The sequence below is a fragment of the Pygoscelis adeliae genome, unplaced genomic scaffold (genome assembly GCF_000699105.1).
Source record: "Pygoscelis adeliae isolate BGI_AS28 unplaced genomic scaffold, ASM69910v1 Scaffold448, whole genome shotgun sequence".
NCBI classification, from domain to species: Eukaryota; Metazoa; Chordata; class Aves; order Sphenisciformes; family Spheniscidae; genus Pygoscelis; species Pygoscelis adeliae.
The window spans coordinates 55,302-74,524 of NW_008825288.1; the positions used below are offsets into that span (position 1 = coordinate 55,302).

General features: G+C 39.7%; 1 protein-coding gene across 1 annotated transcript; it reads left to right on the forward strand.

Moving 5' to 3' along the window:
- The first annotated feature begins 1,373 nt into the window (after nucleotides 1–1,373).
- TGM6 (transglutaminase 6) lies at nucleotides 1,374–18,863 on the forward strand. The gene is made up of 13 exons (XM_009329912.1): nucleotides 1,374–1,380; nucleotides 4,307–4,480; nucleotides 5,326–5,565; nucleotides 6,083–6,201; nucleotides 7,397–7,525; nucleotides 8,783–8,960; nucleotides 9,851–9,986; nucleotides 11,009–11,112; nucleotides 13,085–13,327; nucleotides 14,005–14,349; nucleotides 15,343–15,500; nucleotides 17,213–17,346; nucleotides 18,578–18,863. The coding sequence occupies exons 1-13, from the start codon at nucleotides 1,374–1,376 to the stop codon at nucleotides 18,729–18,731; spliced, it is 2,121 nt and encodes a 706-aa protein (XP_009328187.1). The 3' UTR covers nucleotides 18,732–18,863.
- Nucleotides 18,864–19,223: the final 360 nt, after the last annotated feature.

A 19,223-nucleotide genomic window follows, 5' to 3' on the forward strand; every position in this document is an offset into this window, starting at 1 on the left:
CTGACAGGTGATAATATTTCAGTCTGACACATCCAGACATGATCACAAATTCTTACAAAAAAAAAATACACAAGAAACTATAACAAAACTTTAGATTCCTTTTTTAAAAATAAATTCAAGCTGCAGGTAATTAATTTTCCTTTTTTTGTTGTCAGCAATCTTGATACGAATGTGGAAATAAAACAGAAAACAGCAACAGACAAAAAAAGACACAATGTAGAAGTATAGAGGTGAGGAAAACAAGGGAACACCCCCTTCTCCCCTTACACCCCTTACTCCTCAGTCAGAGTCCATTGAAAGTTCAGAACAGCATGCAACCTCCTCTCAGGACAAATCGGCAGGGCGTGTTTCCGGATAAGTGTGACATAGGATGAGGGAGGAGAGAGCATGAGGGAGCTTCAGGAGTGGAGAAGAGAGTGTCTGTAATTAGAGTGGGCAGGGCCCACACCAGAACAGCAGCTCTGTAGCTTCCTCCAGGGCCCAAGTCAAGATGCCACACCAAATAGCTACAGAGAAACTATGCACATGTATTATGAATGCCAAACTATAAAGAAAAATTATTAAAAGCAGAGGCAGCCATTAAACACTTCTCTTTACCTAACAGAAGTCCGTGACGCACAGGTGACTGCATAACAATGCCCTCTCAGTGGGATGTATTGCTTCTTACATAAGAAATGCATATTATAGGTAACCATGTCAGGAACAGATAATGAAAATGTCATAACTCTGTATGCTTCCAAGAAGGAATGCATTATATGCAGTTATGTGAAAGATCTTCAGGCAGACCTGCCTTAACAAAAAAAAGGGGTTTATGCTATGCAAAGTCATGATGCTACTGAGTGACAGTAACACTAAGATATTACAAATCTTATTAGATCACTCCATGTCCTATACATCCATGTTGTATGATACGTATATTTGTCTATACCTGCCCTCTGTGCATACAGTCTCCAAAAACCTAAACTGACACAAACCAAACCATCCAAAATTAAGTTTCTTCTGTCTACTTAAGACCGTATTTCCTTCATTAGATCCAATTTGGGATGTTTTCCTCTCTTAGTGGTTAAGACACCAGGGTACTGTTTATCATCTTTCCTTAGCCATTCACCAGTTTTAAATAAGCATAATTAGATTCAAGATTGTGCAATTAAAGCAGTCATAAGTAGATGCTCACGTAGGACATTACTACAAAAACAGTAACTAGCAACCACAGGTCACACCCAGGTTGTATAAACTCTAGCTTATGTAGTGAAGTTAAGAGTCCTAAGCCTTTCGTTACTCATGCTGGTGGAAGAAGATCCCGAATGTTCTTGCACGCTTTTGTATCTGTAACCTGAACTACACACGACTGTGGAAAAGAAGAAAGAAACCTTATGGCAGGTAAGTTAAAAACAGCCTGATTGCTCCAGACATTGCTCTTCCAATACAGATAAGTGACATTTGCTGAGGAAACAGGATAAATTACCATCTAATTGTTCTCTTGGCAATTTAGCCCTTTTTAGGTTAAATGCATTTATGGGTTATTCTACTAGAACTGATTTTCTTTTTCTTTTTTTTTTTTTTTAATATCATGGGTCTTGAACATATTCTTTTTTCCTGTAACACAGAAAAATAGAGTAAGAAAATCTTTTTCTATCATATACATTAACTACTCTATACAGTGCTTTTGCAGCCACCTAATCAAAACTGTTGGCTAGTGATTTGGGCATCAAACTGCCATATAGAAGTCCCAGGCTCTAATCCCTCTCTGATATCGAATTGATGTCTGGCCTCAGACAGGTCACTTGATGGCCTCTGGACTCCCATGTTCACCTCCCTACAGAGTGGCTATGTTAGCCTCTGTGCTGCTTTGTCAAAGTGCAATCCCAGTATCTATGTATTATATTGCACTTGCTCTCACTCTCATGCTGACTAGAAAGATAGTTAGAAAGATGTGTCATATAATACAACACACACACACAGAGTCTATCTCCAATTTAGCCTAAGGATTTTTTTCTGTTATAGCTTCAGCTTTCTGTCAGAGGCAACAAGAACCCTGCATGCATAATGATCAGCATTTTCAGCAGTTATCACCGATTCTGCAGACTTCTGCTTATGAGAATGCTCCCAATGTCTATCCATTAGAAGATAAACACTTACCGAACAAATTTTTAGAAGTTTGTCCAATTGTACATTGACAGGATTATTGAAAATACGTTTTTCCAACACAGAGATACTGAAAGCAGAACAAGAAATTATAAGATTTAAATTGAAACTGTGAAGATCAAAACAAGGAGAAATTTGAAGTACACATGGACAAAAGACTGGTATCAGATTTTATTGTGCTCTTGCCCCATATAGAAACCATTTTTTGCTGATCTCCTGCACTTATTCACTAGAAACTCCTGTGTAACTGTGGACTTAGCAAGGCAAACCAAACTATTAATGCAGTAAATTCTTAGAGCTAAACAATACTAGCCACTGCCTTCTTTATCTTTCCTACTTCTCCAGGTGTCCCCTCTTACTCTGTTGTACATCTTGCCTTTGCCTGTGACATTCCACTCTGAAAGTCTTAGCAGCGCTGTTTAGGTCCTTAAACGTCAGAGTCCCACTAGTATCAAACCCATGGCTCGGTTGCTATTAAAACCTATATGTCCTACATTTTTATTTGCAGACATGCAAAATGCTCTTAGTTATCTGCATCACTGTACAACTAATGATGCACACGCTCCCTGCCCCCAAGGGCCTGGACATTTAACTTGCACAGTTCAGGATACACAGTGGTAGGATATACATGGGTAAAGTGTTGCAAGGCTAACTTCTTTTCAAACTCTGAGCCCAAGTGCCCTTCAGAAACATGTTCTAATTCACTCTTAAATTAGAGGACTTGATGTTAGGAATGGTGTTTTCTGTAGGTCCTTTTCAATTAAACATATTTAAGTCAGGAAAATAAAGTGATGATTGATGATGTGTGAAACTTTCTAGACATTTTACATCACACGACTCAAACATCACACTCCTATCAATGGAATTTTTTTTCTCCAGGTGACCTATCTGAAACAAGACCCTTCACTTAACTGAAAATACTCAAACATGTTTATGCACACAAACTACAAGAAAGCAACTTGCTCCAGGCCCTTACTGCAGCCTCAGAACTGCATGTGCACATTGATGTTTCTTCCAAAAAGCTGAAAAATGAGTATAATCACGACTACATCAAGACTTCCGAGAATATAATTCTGTGCTGCAAACACAGCAGAAAACTCAAATCCCACCCTCTCTATTTCTACAGTAGAACCCTATGGATTCCCTCAGATAAGAACCTCATTCCAAGTGACTCAAGGTGGTGCTAAACCAAGTCCTGTATCTTAGTTCAGTGAAATGATGGAAGTGTTGCTTACAGCACCATTAGTCTGCAAAGGGTTAATATGCTCTAGCCATAGCAGGAAATTTTCTTCAAGTGAAATTGCTCTGGAATATCATACTGGGGAAGGGCACTTCTCAAACACGTGTTCATAGAGGGATCTGTATTTTTTTCTGCTTTGTTTTTGTTTGTTGGTTGGTTTTTTTTTGTTGTTGGTTTTTTAATTGAGGAACAAGAAAGGTTGAAAGCTTTTGTAATCTGTGCTTCAGCGTCCCATTTTCAATGGTGGGCAACCTATCATGATACAATACAGCAATCCATAGCACTGCCTCAAGATACGCCACTCCTAATCCTACCATCTGTCCTCCGCTGGTTGTCTTTTTCCAACAGAGTGTGAAATAACACCCAGCTTCAAGCAACAAGACCGTAAATTAACTGAGATACAAGATACGTGAGAAGATAATGTGCGAGTTTGATAATGAAGATACTAGCCTTTTATTCATCATCTGTCATACAGTGTTTCCAGGATCAGGCATGCACTTGCTCATGAGAGTTTTAATACTTCTTTCTGTACATCTGTAAAGCATTCTAGGAACTAGAGATCCCCACAGAAAAAGAGCAGGAACATGGGGGAATAGAACACTCTCTTCAAACTTTAACAAAGTCTTGCCTAAATACAATAGAGTTTTGATTTTTTATTTTTTTTTTAATCAAAGATGAATTATCTGAATGGGTGGTTTTTTCTGTCTCTGAAAGATGCCTGCAGAAAAGATATTTTAGCTGTTTCTCTAAGTTGTTGTTTATTTTGCAATTTTTAATAATGACAGTGGATTTTTCTGTTTTTCTAGAGCATATAACTCCAGCTATATATAAATATAATAAAATTATTACATTAGACAAGCTGAAAAGATGTACAAGCTTGAAGGAGCAATGTTTTTAATTAATTTGCCTGTGTCTTTCTAGCCCTGAAAATAGCAAATGTCAATTGGCAATCCAAACTAAATAAAGCTGCACACCACACCTCTGATTACAGCAGCACAGAAGCAATCTTCAGGAGAGGACAGGCCTTCAACATCACTCTGAACCTCCAAACAATGGTGCAGTCTGGGGACAACTTCACCTTTATTGCAAGCACAGGTAATTTCCCTGTGGCACTCAGCTCATATCCAAGTCACTCCAGCTCCAAAACACTAGTGCCTTACAACTCTATGTGGTCCATTCCTAAATCATTAAGCTTTGTCCTATATCATTCAGGATTCATTGTCCTTTTAGGCTTAGGAGCTCCCATTTTAAAGTTCAATCTGTACCTTAAGGCAATAGACAGTTAAAGTAACAATTAATAGAAAGGTATGGGCTATCCTAATTCTAAAAACAAGCCTATATCTCTGCTCCTAAGGACCTACCTGCAATACTGCAAGTTGTCTTCATTCTGTGGTCCCTGAACATTTTGCAACTCTACCTCTCGCAGACCATCATCCCCCATTTGTGTCCTTTCCTGACTTTCTACTTCACCTGTTTAAACTCCCCTTGATTAACTTAATGTGTTCCCTATTACTAGAACAGTCTACACCTGACCCCATTCATAAGACCCCTATCTGTATCTTCTCAAAAGGCTTCTCCAAAAAATTCTCCAGGCAGCTGCTAACTCCCAATGAAATGTGTATTAAAATGTGTGGCCCATCCTGCCTACATATTTTTGAACTGCCAGGTTTTCAGGACAGCAGGCTTGCCTCCTCACTTGTCTAGAAAGATTATGGGCGTACTCACCTTTACTGGGTCGTGCACATAACATAGAGGGCTGCATAGTACGATTCTATGGATTGGAGCGCAGCTAGTTTACATTGAGTAAGCATTTTATCTGATAAACCACAATCTTTCAATGTAGTCATTAAAAAAAAATATGGAATTGAGATCATCACTGACCCCACGTTTTGTCACCCACAACTGTCATTCAGAATTGCTGTCCCTGTTCCTTCTGGCAGGACCATCTCCAGCAGAATCACAGCAGACCAAGGCCATATTTAACCTTTCTGAGGAGGATGCCAGTGGCTGGAGTGCAACCCAAGAGCCCAGTGAGCCTGGCTGCATGAACTTCACAATATTCAGCCCACCCAATGCTGTCATTGGACGATACAAACTCAAACTCCAGATTGTTTCTGGGAACAAGGTCTCTTCAATACTCCTGGGCCAGTTTGTGCTACTCTTCAATCCCTGGTGTCCAAGTATGTTTTGATGTATCATGTCCTTCAGATAACTCATTGTCTCAGTCAGGAAAGCTGGGTGTCACAGTAAAGCACGTACCTGACAGTCACAGCTACAGAAAGCTTTTTTTTTGCTCAACATCAAGTATCAAGTTTTTGCCCCTTCTTCAGTGCTGCAATGCATCAAAGATCCAGCCTCTTGCTTGTAGAATAAGAAATCAGAGGCAGGAAATATTCAAAATATTTATTCTATATTTTTTTTCCCTCTGATGCTTGTGTTTAGATGTAAACCAAGCAATATCTACCAGTAAGACACATGCTGAGATTAGTGAAGGGACAGGAGCATAGTCAGTTCCCCTTAAAGGAACTTCATGCTTATTACATTCACTCCCTAAATGATTACAAAGGTATAGCAGAGAGTCCTAAGCCTGAATGCACAGGCAGCCTGACCTGTTCCCTAGAACTCCCCTTGAAGTGAGATTTTCAGTTACAGCAAAACAACTTTCCTTTCAGCCAGCATGTCTCATTCTGCTTCTAGATGATGATGTCTATATGGCTAATGAAAAGGAGCGACAAGAGTATGTCCTGAATGATAGTGGAATCATATTTCAGGGACTGGAAAAATATATTCAACAAGAAGCTTGGAACTATGGACAGGTAAACAGCATCACCTATTCCAGAACTTTGAAAATAAGAACAGTGGGTAAATAGGCTCTTGAGGAGAGAGAATCATTATCTCATAGTATAAGAGTTCAGTATTCCTCTCTTGCTTATGATTTTCTTGCAGATATATGTCTCACTTATCAATAAATACAGCAGCATCAGGATCATTTCGCCTGTCTGGCATGTGCTAATACAGAAATAAAAGAAACAAAGCACAATTTAAGTTGTTTTTTGCCTATTACACAAACTGGTGAAATTAACTTGTTTCTTGACCCTTGTAAAGGGCAAAGGAAGCCATTCCAGTATTAATCTCTAGGTATTGCGAGGCTAGTACATCTAAATATTTACACAGTTGGTTCAGTAATGGGGCAGAAGACACTAAAAGGATCGCAAATCTACTCAACTGAAACAACTCAAGTTGGAATTTTTGAAAATCAGTTTGGCCTTCTAAGCATAACTGCTACAAATACAGCCATAACTATAGCCCATCTGTAGTCACAAAACTATCCTGCAACTTGTTGGATCAGTCAAAACCATTCTGGACCACTTCATGCTTTACAAGTGCACCAGCAGTTGCACAGACAGCAGTTCTATTAATCCTCCTGATCACTGTGGCTACTTTTACACTAATAAATGAAACAAGGCCAGATCTGCTTTCTGTCTCAGAGGTCAAATGGCATCCTTGCCTGACCATATCCATATAGCGTAGCACTTTGGCATTGTCTGGACCCAACACAGTGTCTCTGTGACCCTAATTCACAATAATTATTTTTGTGGGTTTCTTGCAGTTCAGATCATCTGATATAAGGTGAAGGCAGCCCATCAGAATGAAGCTTTCATAACAGAAGGGTACCTGTAGGGGCATGACAGGATGTGGGAGGGTGCGAAGCCTGCTGAGCCAGACCTGGAGTGGTCTTGTCTGTTCCACCAGGCCATGTAATGTCTTTGTGAATGCTAGTAGCTATGGCCCCAAAACATGCTCATAAACATGCTGTCTTTAAAATACTATGGAGAGTCGGCAGCCTAGTGCTTATGCTTTCTTCTTGGCCCTATTTTCTTTAACAGTACAGAAAATGCCTGTATTACCAACATCATCCTGTTGTGCTAGGAGAAGGAAAATAGGTGGGGAGCTTACCCTTGGGTTTATTTATTAAATTAGCCTTTAATATATTGCTTGTTTTGATTTCAGTTTGAAGAGGATATCCTTGATATCTCTCTGGCTATACTGGATCGAAGCCTGAACCACCGCCAAGATCCAGCTGTTGATGTATCCAACCGAAACAATCCTATCTATGTGAGCAGGGTTGTCAGTGCTATGGTAAAGTGCTCAATTAGTTACAGCTGTACAATGCACCTACTAACAAAACCCCCAATACTTCATTGTGAATGCCTCAATGTTTTATAGGAGTAGCTAACTTTTCTGCAAAAAATAGCTACAGAAGAGGTAAAATGGAGATTTATTCTCAAGGAAAAATACCCCAGAAGTTTAATTTACCTTCTTCCCAAAAGTTCGCTCGTAACTGAAGGAATGTTTCCAAGAACTTTTGGGGAACATTGAATCTCAGATGTATTTTCCTAACAGATTTTCAGTCCATTAGATCTCTTCACTAATTTGGAAAGCCTGTGTCCATTCTGAAATAATTTGCTAAGTTTTTCAAACACCAAGAGAGACACGAAATATTTTGGAAAACCAGTGTTGGTATGGCTGCATTTAATGTGTGTATTTAGTATTCTTCACTTAAGGGGGATTCATTCAGTGAGGCCTGTATGCATTTCCTTCAACAAATAGTTACATCTTCTCAACACCCCCCCATCCTTACAAACGTATAAATGCACAACTAGGCAACTGAAAAGTTTTCCATTTTATAAATAATACATGCCTTACCACATTCCTTACCTGAGATTCCTCCTTTATAGCTGTGATCCTTTTCACCCTTTTAGACAGCACTCACTTTAGGCAATTTCAACTTCAACACGGAGTAAATAACTCTACTTAGATGTACAAAATTACTAAAAGTACGAATACTTAAGAAAAAAAATTAAAAAAGAACTTACTGTTTTCTGTACAACCACACATGACACTTAAACGGGCCTCTAAAATGGATGTGCACAAATATATGCAAGCACATCTAACGAGGCTGATCAAGCTATATGTACTATATGCACATTTGCAATAAATGCACATTCAGAGAAAATATGTACTTCTTGAGGCTTCCGTATAAATCACTTGAAAATGTGAACCAACACTGAATACACAGTGTAAGAGTATAATGACATACAAGGAGGCGAAATTAATCAATGAAACAGTGAAAATTTAAATAGGCTGGCAGTCAGTACATTTGGAAACATTTGTACCGAAATGCAAGGCAGTTTTGAATCATCAGACTCTACAATCTGATCTGGGTTTGATCCAATTGTTGCACTTGAGCAGACAAAATTCTATCTAAGATTCAAATACTATGTCCCACCACTCAGCCAATGAGAACAGTGGTGCAAACAGGGTCATTTCTGCCTATTTCCCTCTCTCCCTTCTTCTGTAAATATTTTAATTCTCTCATGAGAAGGACTCTTTCAGGTTAACAGCAATGATGAAAAAGGAGTAGTGGAGGGGAAGTGGAATGGAAAGTACTACTCAGGAACCAACCCCTTGCAGTGGAGTGGAAGCGTGACCATCCTTCGAAAGTGGTACAGAGGGAGATACAAACCTGTCCGGTATGGCCAGTGCTGGGTCTTTGCAGGAGTAATGTGCACAGGTATACATGAAGGGATGAGGAATGCTATCAGAAAGGAAGCTTACTAGAATTTCTGTAGTTTTAACTTTGTGACGTTATTGTTGAAGCTGTTTCAGCTTTGACAAAGAGAGTGAAGAACCTATGCTCTCCATGCACGAAGGGTTATTTTCTTCTATTTTAAACAGCTGTAGGTTGTAATACTGCACCCCAGTTTTGTGAGTCATCAAACAAAATGCAAAGCTGTTTGCCAGGCTGGGCTGGTGAAAAGAGCAAGGTTTCCTGTTTCAAAGCTAGGATTCAAAGAAAACCAGTGCTTTTTAAGTCTGTCTCCTCACAATGCTAGTTTTCTACTGTTGTGACTTACCTACTGGTGACACAAAAACAAATCACAATTCTGAGGACCTGTAAAGGGAGCTGCAAGTTGGGAAAAGCATTTCATCCTAGCAGTTTCCATTCAGAGTTGCTCTGAGAAAAGCATTTCATCCTAGCAGTTTCCATTCAGAGCTGCTCTGAGACAAGAGTCACTTTGGGGGAAAATACAAAGGAAAAATAATGCAATCAATAGGTATGTCTCAGAGAAGAAGAGGAAAAAGAAGCAGGTAACAGAGAAACAAACACCGGGAGAAAATGGGAGAGAGAACAGGATGAAGAATGAAAGATTAAAATAAATGGGTGAATCTAACTCTTCTTAAAAAGAACATGGCAGCTAAGAACGTCATGTGAGTGGAACTGTCTTCTAAGCAAGTGTGCACAATGACTGTGACTTGCATCATATCTGAGAGGGAAGTTTCTGAAGGTTTTCCCACTGAAAACATGTACACTAGACTGCTTTGCCAAGAAAAACTTTCTAAATACTTTCTAAATGTCTGTAAAATAGGTTTACAGCACTTTTATGGTATTCTATATTGCAGTTCTGAGATCCTTGGGAATACCTACTCGTGTTATTACAAACTTCAACTCTGCTCATGACAGGAATATAAATCTGAGTATTGATAAGTACGTTGACATTTCTGGAAAGACCCTGCACTTGACTGAAGACAGTGTGTGGTAAATATATTTTTTTTCTTAATATTTCTTCCATTATATTCTCCTCTAATTAAAAGATCTAGAATCATGCTCCTGAAAAACATCCCCAACCTCATGCTCCCAGTGATCTAAAACCCCATACCAAAGAATCAACAGAGCGAGTGTTCAGAAATGCAATACGTAGCCAGTTTCATCATTCTGAAGAATTAACAGAGGAGATAATTTGTACCATTGCTATTCAACATATAATTTGAAAATGTAACTGCTAATTTTGTCTCTACTGTATGAAAGTTTAAATTTTGATTAACCTCTTGCCCAAAAATGATATCAGCTTGTCCCTCAATTCTTAGAGCAGAGCACTCTCAGAAGCCCATAAGTTTTAGACCCAGCTCCTCTGCTGTCTCAGTCTTTCATGATTACCATTATACATCCCTTGCACAATACTGAGAGGGTACTAAAGTAAAGGTAGTATGTTTAATGCAGCTGAGAAAAATTCCATCCCATCTCTTAAGAAGAACGTGCTATTTCTTTCACCTCAGAGAAGCTGTTAAAAATTACGCTTTTGACAAACAAGTGCACAGAAACTATCACCCTGTGCATGTGTGTTGTACTGCATGCATTAGTGTTTCAGTCAGCAAGCACCCCATACCATGTGGACTGAATGGGACAAGGGTGACATTAAGTAGAAAGCAGCTGTGAATTAAAGTACCAACAGATAGCAATGTGTGCAGGAGACCTTTGGCTGTACAGTATGTTTTTATGGAATGTCCAGAATTGAATACTTAACTTTGCAATGAATTCTTTTCCTTTTAACATTTTTCTTTTCATAACATCCCAACATTTCTCAGAGATCTGAACACAAAAAGCTGGCAAAGAAGGGGAAAGAGGTACTCAAGAAAGGAGTCAGCAGCTGGTCTCTCCACAGAGGAGTTTTCATTCACTCAACTAGGGTTATTTCTTGCATTGCACCAGAAATGTATCAAATCTTTCAATATAAAATAAATTGTATGAATCAGGGATTCCCTATTCTACCTCCCTTACAGGAATTTCCATGTCTGGAATGAAAGCTGGTTCATTAGAAGAGATCTTGGCTCTTTTTATGATGGATGGCAGGTTCTGGATGCAACACCCCAGGAAAGAAGCAAAGGTAACACTGTGGTAAATATAAAAAGCTGTAGATATTGTTACTCCTAAAGATTGCTGCTGAAATTTCAGGACAACTCTCTTCTATCTACTCCCTGTAGATGTAGCATTAATTCAGGTGCACAAGAAAAGCAATACCCACACCAGTCTCCAGTAGGTTGCTTTTCTGTCAGCCTCTGGATTGCCTACCGGCATGCAAATTCTTACTTTTTTTGATCCTCCGCCTCCACAAAAGCCAGCACATCTTAAGTTCACTTATCTCACCCTAGCTTGTCTTAGCTCCTAACATTACACAGATTCATAAAATGACAAATAATAGCTAAGGTTGGAAGGGACCTTTAGAGTTTGTTTACTCCAACCCCCTGCTCAGCACAGGGTCAATTAGAACAGGTTTCTCAGGACTGTGTCCCAGTTGGATTTTGAGTATTTCATAGGATGGAGACTCCACAAGCTCTCTGAGAAAACTGTTGCAGAGTTTGACCACCCTCATAGAAAAAGTTTTTTTCTTATGTTTAAATGGAATTTTCTGTGTTTCAATTTGTGCCCGCTGCCACTTGTCCTTTCACTGGTTATCACCGAGGAGAATCTGATTCTGTCCTCTTTACACCTTCCCATCAGGTATTTATACACATTGGTAAGATTCCCCCGAGCCTTCCCTTCTTGAGGTTGAACAGTTCCAGTTCTCATCTCTTAATCATTTTCGTGGCCCTTTGCAGCACTTGCTTCCATATGTCCATATCTTTCTTGTACAAGGAGCCCAGAACTGGACACGGCACTCCGGATGTGCTCACCAGTGCTGAGTAGAAGGAAAGGATCATGTCCCTTGACCTGCTGGCAATGGTCTTCCTGATGCAGCCTTGGATGTTGTTGGCCTTCCTTGCTGCAAGGGCACATTCCTGGCATTAGACACATTTGCTGGCTTGCATCGGGCAGATTTAGCAGCAAAACAACTAAAACCCCTTTTAGTAAGATGCTAAGTAAAGATTTTAGAGCTTATAGTCACAGGGTTGAACCAAAGAGCTTACAACAGAAAATAAAGTATGCCCCGTGACTCTACCCTATATTTTACAGGACACACTGGAATGGGTAAGAAGATATTTCATGTGATGTCCCCGTGGCATGCAACAACATGGCATATATATACAAAGCTACATGAAAGAAGCCCCAAACTGTTCTCTGGTTCTGAAACCAAGTGACATAGAATGGCTTTTGTTCACAGCACTGAACTCTCCCTCCCAGACCAAAATAATAGCACAGCGTGCTGGGAACAAACCCTGGTCTGTCCCATTCCCTGAATTCTTCACAGCCACTGTCTGAAAGATCGCTCATTGAAAAGGTGGGGGGGAAACACACTAGGAAGCTTGCTAGCAAGTAAACAGTGTGGATGACCAATGGCCAGCACTTGGGTTCACACTTTGGCTCTGGTTTTATTTACTAATACAGACACAACTTCATTGATCTAGTTTGATGACCTCCATCGAAAGCTTCATTTATTTGGCCATTTAAAACCCATCAAACTCCAGATAAACTGCTGCTCATTTCCCACTACTGAGTTTACCAAATTTAGCTTCCTGGTTCTTCTCAATGCACATACAGCATTGATGACTCACATCTCGTAAGTCTGATTGTTGTACTTCTGACTCAGCTCCCATCCTCTCCTCTCCTTTCACTAGACAGCTTAGCATACAGCCTTGCAAGCTTTGGATGGTTAGAACATTTCACATAGCACACATCATAAGAATTGTTAGCTCTCCCTACACCTTATTAGCCTTACAACCTCCTCTGTGCTCCTACCTTTTGATAGAAAATGCATGTGGAATCTCTGGACATGCTGTTACCATAATGCACAGACGTAGAAACAATGCACTTTATCCAAACCTGTCCAAATTTGGAGTCACTACCTCTCCCTCTCAGCAGGAGGATTTGTGTTCTTTCACAATAGGCAGTCATTTAACTTCTCCCTCTCTCTAATATAGGCATATATCAGTGTGGTCCTGTCTCCACCAGAGCCATTAAAGAAGGGGATGTGAACCTGGATTATGACAGCTCATTTGTGTTTGCAGCAGTGAATGCTGACTACGTTACTTGGATTTGCTATAGCAACAAAAGAAAAGAGAGAATTTATTCTGATACTAGGAAGATTGGAAAATTTATCAGCACCAAAGCAGTGGGCACCAACTCCCGTGTGGATGTCACTGCTAATTACAAATATCCAGAAGGTAAATTCTTTGTTACAGTTGTCTTGCCACTGATGTTCAGAAGTTAAAAGAATTTAGGCCTTCGTTGGATCGAGCACTGACTTAATTTCTTTACTTCTTCTGGAGCAAAGTAATTGTGAATTTTCAAAGTCTTAAGGCTCATTGTCAGCTGATAGTGATTCAATATGGCCTTTGTGGCCCTTGATGAAATACTAATGTATTCAATACAAAGTCAAAGCTACTTCTGTAAAACATTCTGTCCCAGCTGTTCTGATCAGCTGGTGAGAATACTTCTGTTATGACATGCAGCAATAGCCATTCTGGAGAGCTGTTTGGGGACAGTTTCTGCAAAATGATTTTTCCACCCTTCTTAATTTCAGAGGAGATGCCAATTGCCCCAGCTTATGCAGAACTGAGCTCTCCCAGGAGTTATCTTTCTACTGCTCACAGCTTCTAAGAGGTGCCCATGAACAGCCAGCTAAAGCTGACAGGCAGGTTTTACTTTCTGGCCTTCATGGCCATGTATATTCATTTGCTTTTGTGTCAAAATTAGCATTTAGGTTAGACCTCACTTTCTCCTCTTGTGTATCTTTGCCCTCCTCAGCTTTCCTAAACTGTTTTTACTGAGAGCAATTATGGCTCCATTGCACTATATCCAGTATGCGTGAGATCTCTGACCATGTTATCTTTCAAAGCAGGATCCTTGAAAGAAAGGCAGGTGTATAAAAAAGCACTGAAGCTGCTTGGTGTGAGAAGCACTGGAAAAACAACCAAAATTACAAGACCTAGAAGACGATCTTCAGTAGCATGGAGACAAAATATGACACAGCCTGCAAAAAAACCCAGTATCTCAGGGAAGCTGATCCTTGATGCATCTCCCATAATTGGCCAGGATATCCTCCTTACCTTGGCACTCAGGAACTTGATCTCAGATTTCAAGACCATAAAGGTTAAACTGAGCGCTTCAGCCATTCTCTATACAAGACAACCAAAGGCAGAGATTTTGCAGTTGTCTAGGTCTATTAAACTTGGATCTGAAGAAGGTAATTTTAATTTTATTACAGCTTAGGACAAGACATAGCTTTGGTTTGTGGCCAAATCACATAGAAATAATGAATGGCTCAAGAAGTGCATGACCTGCAAACAGTTGGAGGTTAAGGCTATTCAGGGGAAGAGAAACATATATATTTGCCCTGTCTTAAGCATTTGCTTTTGGGCACTGACATAAAGGATACTGAGCTGGGTGACCTTTTGTCTGACCCAGCACAGCCACTATTAATTCTACATTATGACCTTTTTTCCTAAGCGAGAACAACTAAGAGACATACACCAGAGACTACTCAGCTACCAGCTCCCCATAAGCAAAGTATAAAGACAGATTAAAGGGGGAAATGTAAGCCTACATCTTTTGCAGCAGGACAGTAACTATAGACTGCTGCAAGAGCTACACTACCTGCAGATAGCGGCCTTTGCCCTTTATAGGGACAGTGCTGAAAAATGAGACGTGTAGCACAGATGAATATAACTACCCTCTCAAGCTAATACACAACACATAACTCCTTGCACTGTTCCAGCAGTAGATGAACATTTTTTCTCAATATACTGAGATCCATTGCCTTCCTCACTGGCACAGAGACTCTGACTGTGCACCCTCTTTAAGGCAAAGGCTGAACAGCTGCATCAGCAAGGGCATTTAAATCAACCCATCATTTCACTTCTGCCTTCTCTGCAAGGAAGGAGCATTAAATGCCCAGATTCAGATACATGAAAAAAACACTAGCAGGGGTTTGCCACTTATATCCATTCTCAGAACTGTCCAGCTACCAAACTGTACCTGATCATTTAGCGTTTGATGTGAATGTAAGTAGAAGTCACCTATGAGCATCATTCCTGTCTATTGGCTGTCAACACCCACAAATGGACAGCCCCAGGGCGATAGCATCCTTGCTCCTTAAATTACAGATATATTATAGATAGCTGGTACTTAGACACAGAAAAAAGAAGAGAGGGAAATTCTGGTTCTATTTCTGTTCCAGTGAAAGAGATTTCATTCAAGATCTCCTATTCCCAGTACAAAAACTCTCTGATGGATGACAGGAAGATCCTAGTGACTGCTGTGTGTGACACCAAACAGGAAGCCTCGCTTCTAGTGGAGAAGGATATTGTACTTCAGGATCCTTTTCTCACCATCAAGGTAAAAGCTAGTCCCCTTTGTGTCCCTAGAGAGACGTGTTGAGAAGCAGCAACTAGAATCCTTATTCCATCTACTCCTCATGGGAAGGAGTGCAGAAAGTGGAATCATGCCTGAGGGTGATTTGATCTTGTTGCTCTAGTAATAGGCCGTATGACACAAGTGAAATGAAATACACTAAGAAAAAGCAAACCTTTCCAAGGCATAGCTGTGCTATGGTATTCTTGCCAGTGCTTGTTGACATGGCACTGATAAAGTTCTCAGTGTTATGGGGGTTACAAGGTAAGATTATCTCCAGAGAGACAGACAGACAGGGAGAAACAGAGACAGAGAGATCTAGTCCATATCTAGGCCTCCACTTTTGTCAGGGAAGTCTGATCATTCCCTTCCAGTTTATTTAGGAAGCCTGATTTTTACCAAAGACATCTTCACTGACTAGCTGATAATGCCTGGGGCTGTGAGGCTCGTTATTACTAATACTCAAGGAAGTTCTTTCACCTTATTAGGAAAAGTGGCACTTTTCACCTTCTGTAATGTCTTCCCAAATGATTAATAATTAGAACCAGAGGCTTTTTTTTTTCCCACTTAAGACTGACTTCTGACAAATGTTGTACAATGGGTAAAAAGCAATTCTTAGTCTACAGGAAAGACCATGCATTATGTCTGCTTGGGGACAGTCCTGGGTTTGCATGGCCCATCACATCCACATAAACCAGCTTAACTTGTTTTGGACAGTTCAGCACATTCACATACTGTATCAGACATGGGATGAAATGCTATCTGCCTACTGTACTGTAAACAACATAGAGGGAGTATGATAATTCACAGAGTCTTTCAGAGCCTCCAGGCTAGATTAGCTATCCCAAACCACTCTGTCAGTAGCAAACAGGAAAAGCAAGATTACACACAGGAATAAAAAGTTTGGATTTTTGTAGGTCTGGCGATCTCTGAATACCAAGTTCTAGTGAGACTTTGTAAAAAGCCTTCTGTGCTGTATCATGCAAATAACAGAGTCAGCTTATATAGGGCAGGCACCTGAATTAAATTACTTCAGTGACTACATTTCAAGAAGGGTTTATGTTTCTGTGGATTGAAACTTCTGTATACAGTCAATAATAGAGAAATGCAATCGGGGTGCTGGACTTCTCCATTATGTTGATTAATATTACATTATCTACAAAGATAACCAAATATGCCAATTCCACTTTATCTCAGTCAAAATAAGGTAATGAATATGTTTATTTGCTACTTGGCATTCTATTTTTTTTGCCTGAGATGCCACAATTCACCTCTGTCTCACACCTCCAATGTTTTCTAATCCAAAACCTTTCATTCAGCCTAACTAAAGCTAATTTGTCTTAAGATGCCTACAGTAGTTAGCCATATATGCCAAGTTAATACTTGTATTCTCATTCTGTTCTCACTGTGATAAATATCATACACTGTGTTATACATAACACCATACACTGACCTAGTTAAAAAGTTGGGACTAAATGGTAGATTCTACAGTAGTGTGTTCTTTCTCAGCCACACTGGATGGCTGATTCAAGCCTGAACTCTGATGCCCAAAAATATGTACATGTATTAATTCCTGGCTTGTTCCTGTCCAGGAGATCCTAACAGGGTAAGTGGTTTGCAATGGGAATGAAAAGAGAAAACCATGAGGAAGAAGTGAGAATAATGCCATGGCTGAGCAGAATGTTTTCTCTCTCTAGGTCCTTGGTCCAACAGTGGTATACAAGGCTGTTAATGTGCAGGTCACATTTACCAACCCACTGTCTGAAGTGGTGACAGACTGCGTGCTGAGAGCAGAAGGTAGTGGCCTGCTCAAAGAGCAACTTAGAATCAAGTACGTAAATGCTATCTGGCTAATAACTCATTCACTTTGGTGGGAAATCTGGAATAAAAGTGGGTTTTTTAAAAAGATTCTGTCAACCTCATGACTTTTGTTTGCACCAACCTTGGACAAAATACCATCATGTCAGCACTCGCCATATACTAGTTGGAGTTTTTTATACCTCCTTTGCCAAGCTTTGAATTACAGAATGCTCAGGGAGCGGAGAGATGGCCTGCTTTTAATGACAGCGTGTAACTCAGAGTGCTGTTGTTAGTGACTGAATTATATAAAGGGCAAAAACTTAAAAATCTTTCTTCTTTCTGTGGTTTGCAAAAGGAAAACCAAACAATCCTTGAAGGATAAGAGAGAAAGCGATGATAACTTTTTTCCTTCAGATATTAAATTACTAAAGAGCCAGGACATACACTGTAATGAAATGTCTTAAAAATGTGTCCACTGATATCATACCAATAAGAAATTGTTCTCTCATCTCCTCCATGGTTTTTATTTTAAAAACATTTTTAAAAGTCTCCAAAATATTTATGCTGGGGGAGTTAGCACCAAGAAACTGTGAGAAGAAAGCAAAAAAAGATAGCAAAAGATGGATAACGATGTGAATCACTAAGGTTTCATTTATATCAAATACAAAGTTCAGGTCTAGATCCTGACCTTGAATCTTAACTTGCCTTACCAGAATCAGTATCGCTCACCTTCAGTACCTCCTTAGAGCAGAGAGGCCCTTTTCCCACAAAAAAAATGGTGCTACTATCAGTCTCCTTGTGTTGGACAGCCAAGAGTAATTTCTAACTATGGACATAAAAATAACAAGTAATTATATTTACCACACCAAAATACAGCATGAGCATATCTAGAGTACTATAAATGTTGTGAGTGTTGAGGGTAATACATACAGTTGGATTTGAGCTCTTCTGAAGATAACCTTTCTGATCATTCCTCAGGCGCTCAGTACATTTTGCCCTCATGATACAACCCCTAATTCTCTATCACAGGTTGAGAACTGCAACTGTTCCACCACATCCATTACAGCTTGATTAGTTCTTCAAGGATAGTGTTGTGGGGGCTGCGAACATGGAAGGTTATGTCCTGTGCTAGGAGCATACAAACACAGCAGCCACTTACTCTGACTCTTCCTTTCCATGCTGTCTTAGATCTGGGGACTCTTAAGAATACATAGCAAGAATTTTTCAGCTGCTTGAACTTAGGAATGTATTCTCTCTTTTAGTGTCGCAAGAATGGCTCCCATGGAGAGCTCAACAGTCCAATTTGAAATTATTCCCTACAAGAGTGGCACCAGGCAGCTTCAGGTGGACTTGGTTTGCATCCATTTTTCAGACATTAAGGGATTTGTGATGCTTGATGTGGCTCCTGCTCAGTGATATCACCTGTACATCAGTTCAGTTTTGTCTCTGTTTATGAGACTGGTTGTTCATACGTTATTATGACCGGGAGAACAGAAATGTAGACTACTCAGCCAAAGTGAAGTGATGTAATATGAACAGAAATGAATAAAAAGGTACTATACACTATACTGTAAAGACAGTGTCATCTTTTTCATTCTCTAACCTGTTTCATGGACCTTCATGAATAGAATTACTAGTGGAAATAATTATATAATTTAACTTGAAGGAGAGGATCAAGTATGCTGGCTTTCAGCATTAGAGCCTGTAGCAATGATAGCAGATACATTTCCAAGGAACACCATTTAAAATCACTGGTTTCGTAAGCTTCATTGAATATAATTTCATTATATTCACTAAATATAAGTTTTATTCAGTAATAGCCAAAGTACTATCCAAGTAGCTGACATAATTCAATTCTAGAATTAAATTTATCATTTAATCTAATTACTAGAAGGAAAATACAGCAGT

Coding starts and splice junctions, on each gene's coding strand:
- TGM6 (XM_009329912.1), top strand. Junction 4,481..5,325: donor CACCTTTATTGCAAGCACAG/GTAATTTCCCTG, acceptor TCCTTCTGGCAG/GACCATCTCCAGCAGAATCA. Junction 11,113..13,084: donor ACCCCAGGAAAGAAGCAAAG/GTAACACTGTGG, acceptor TCTCTAATATAG/GCATATATCAGTGTGGTCCT.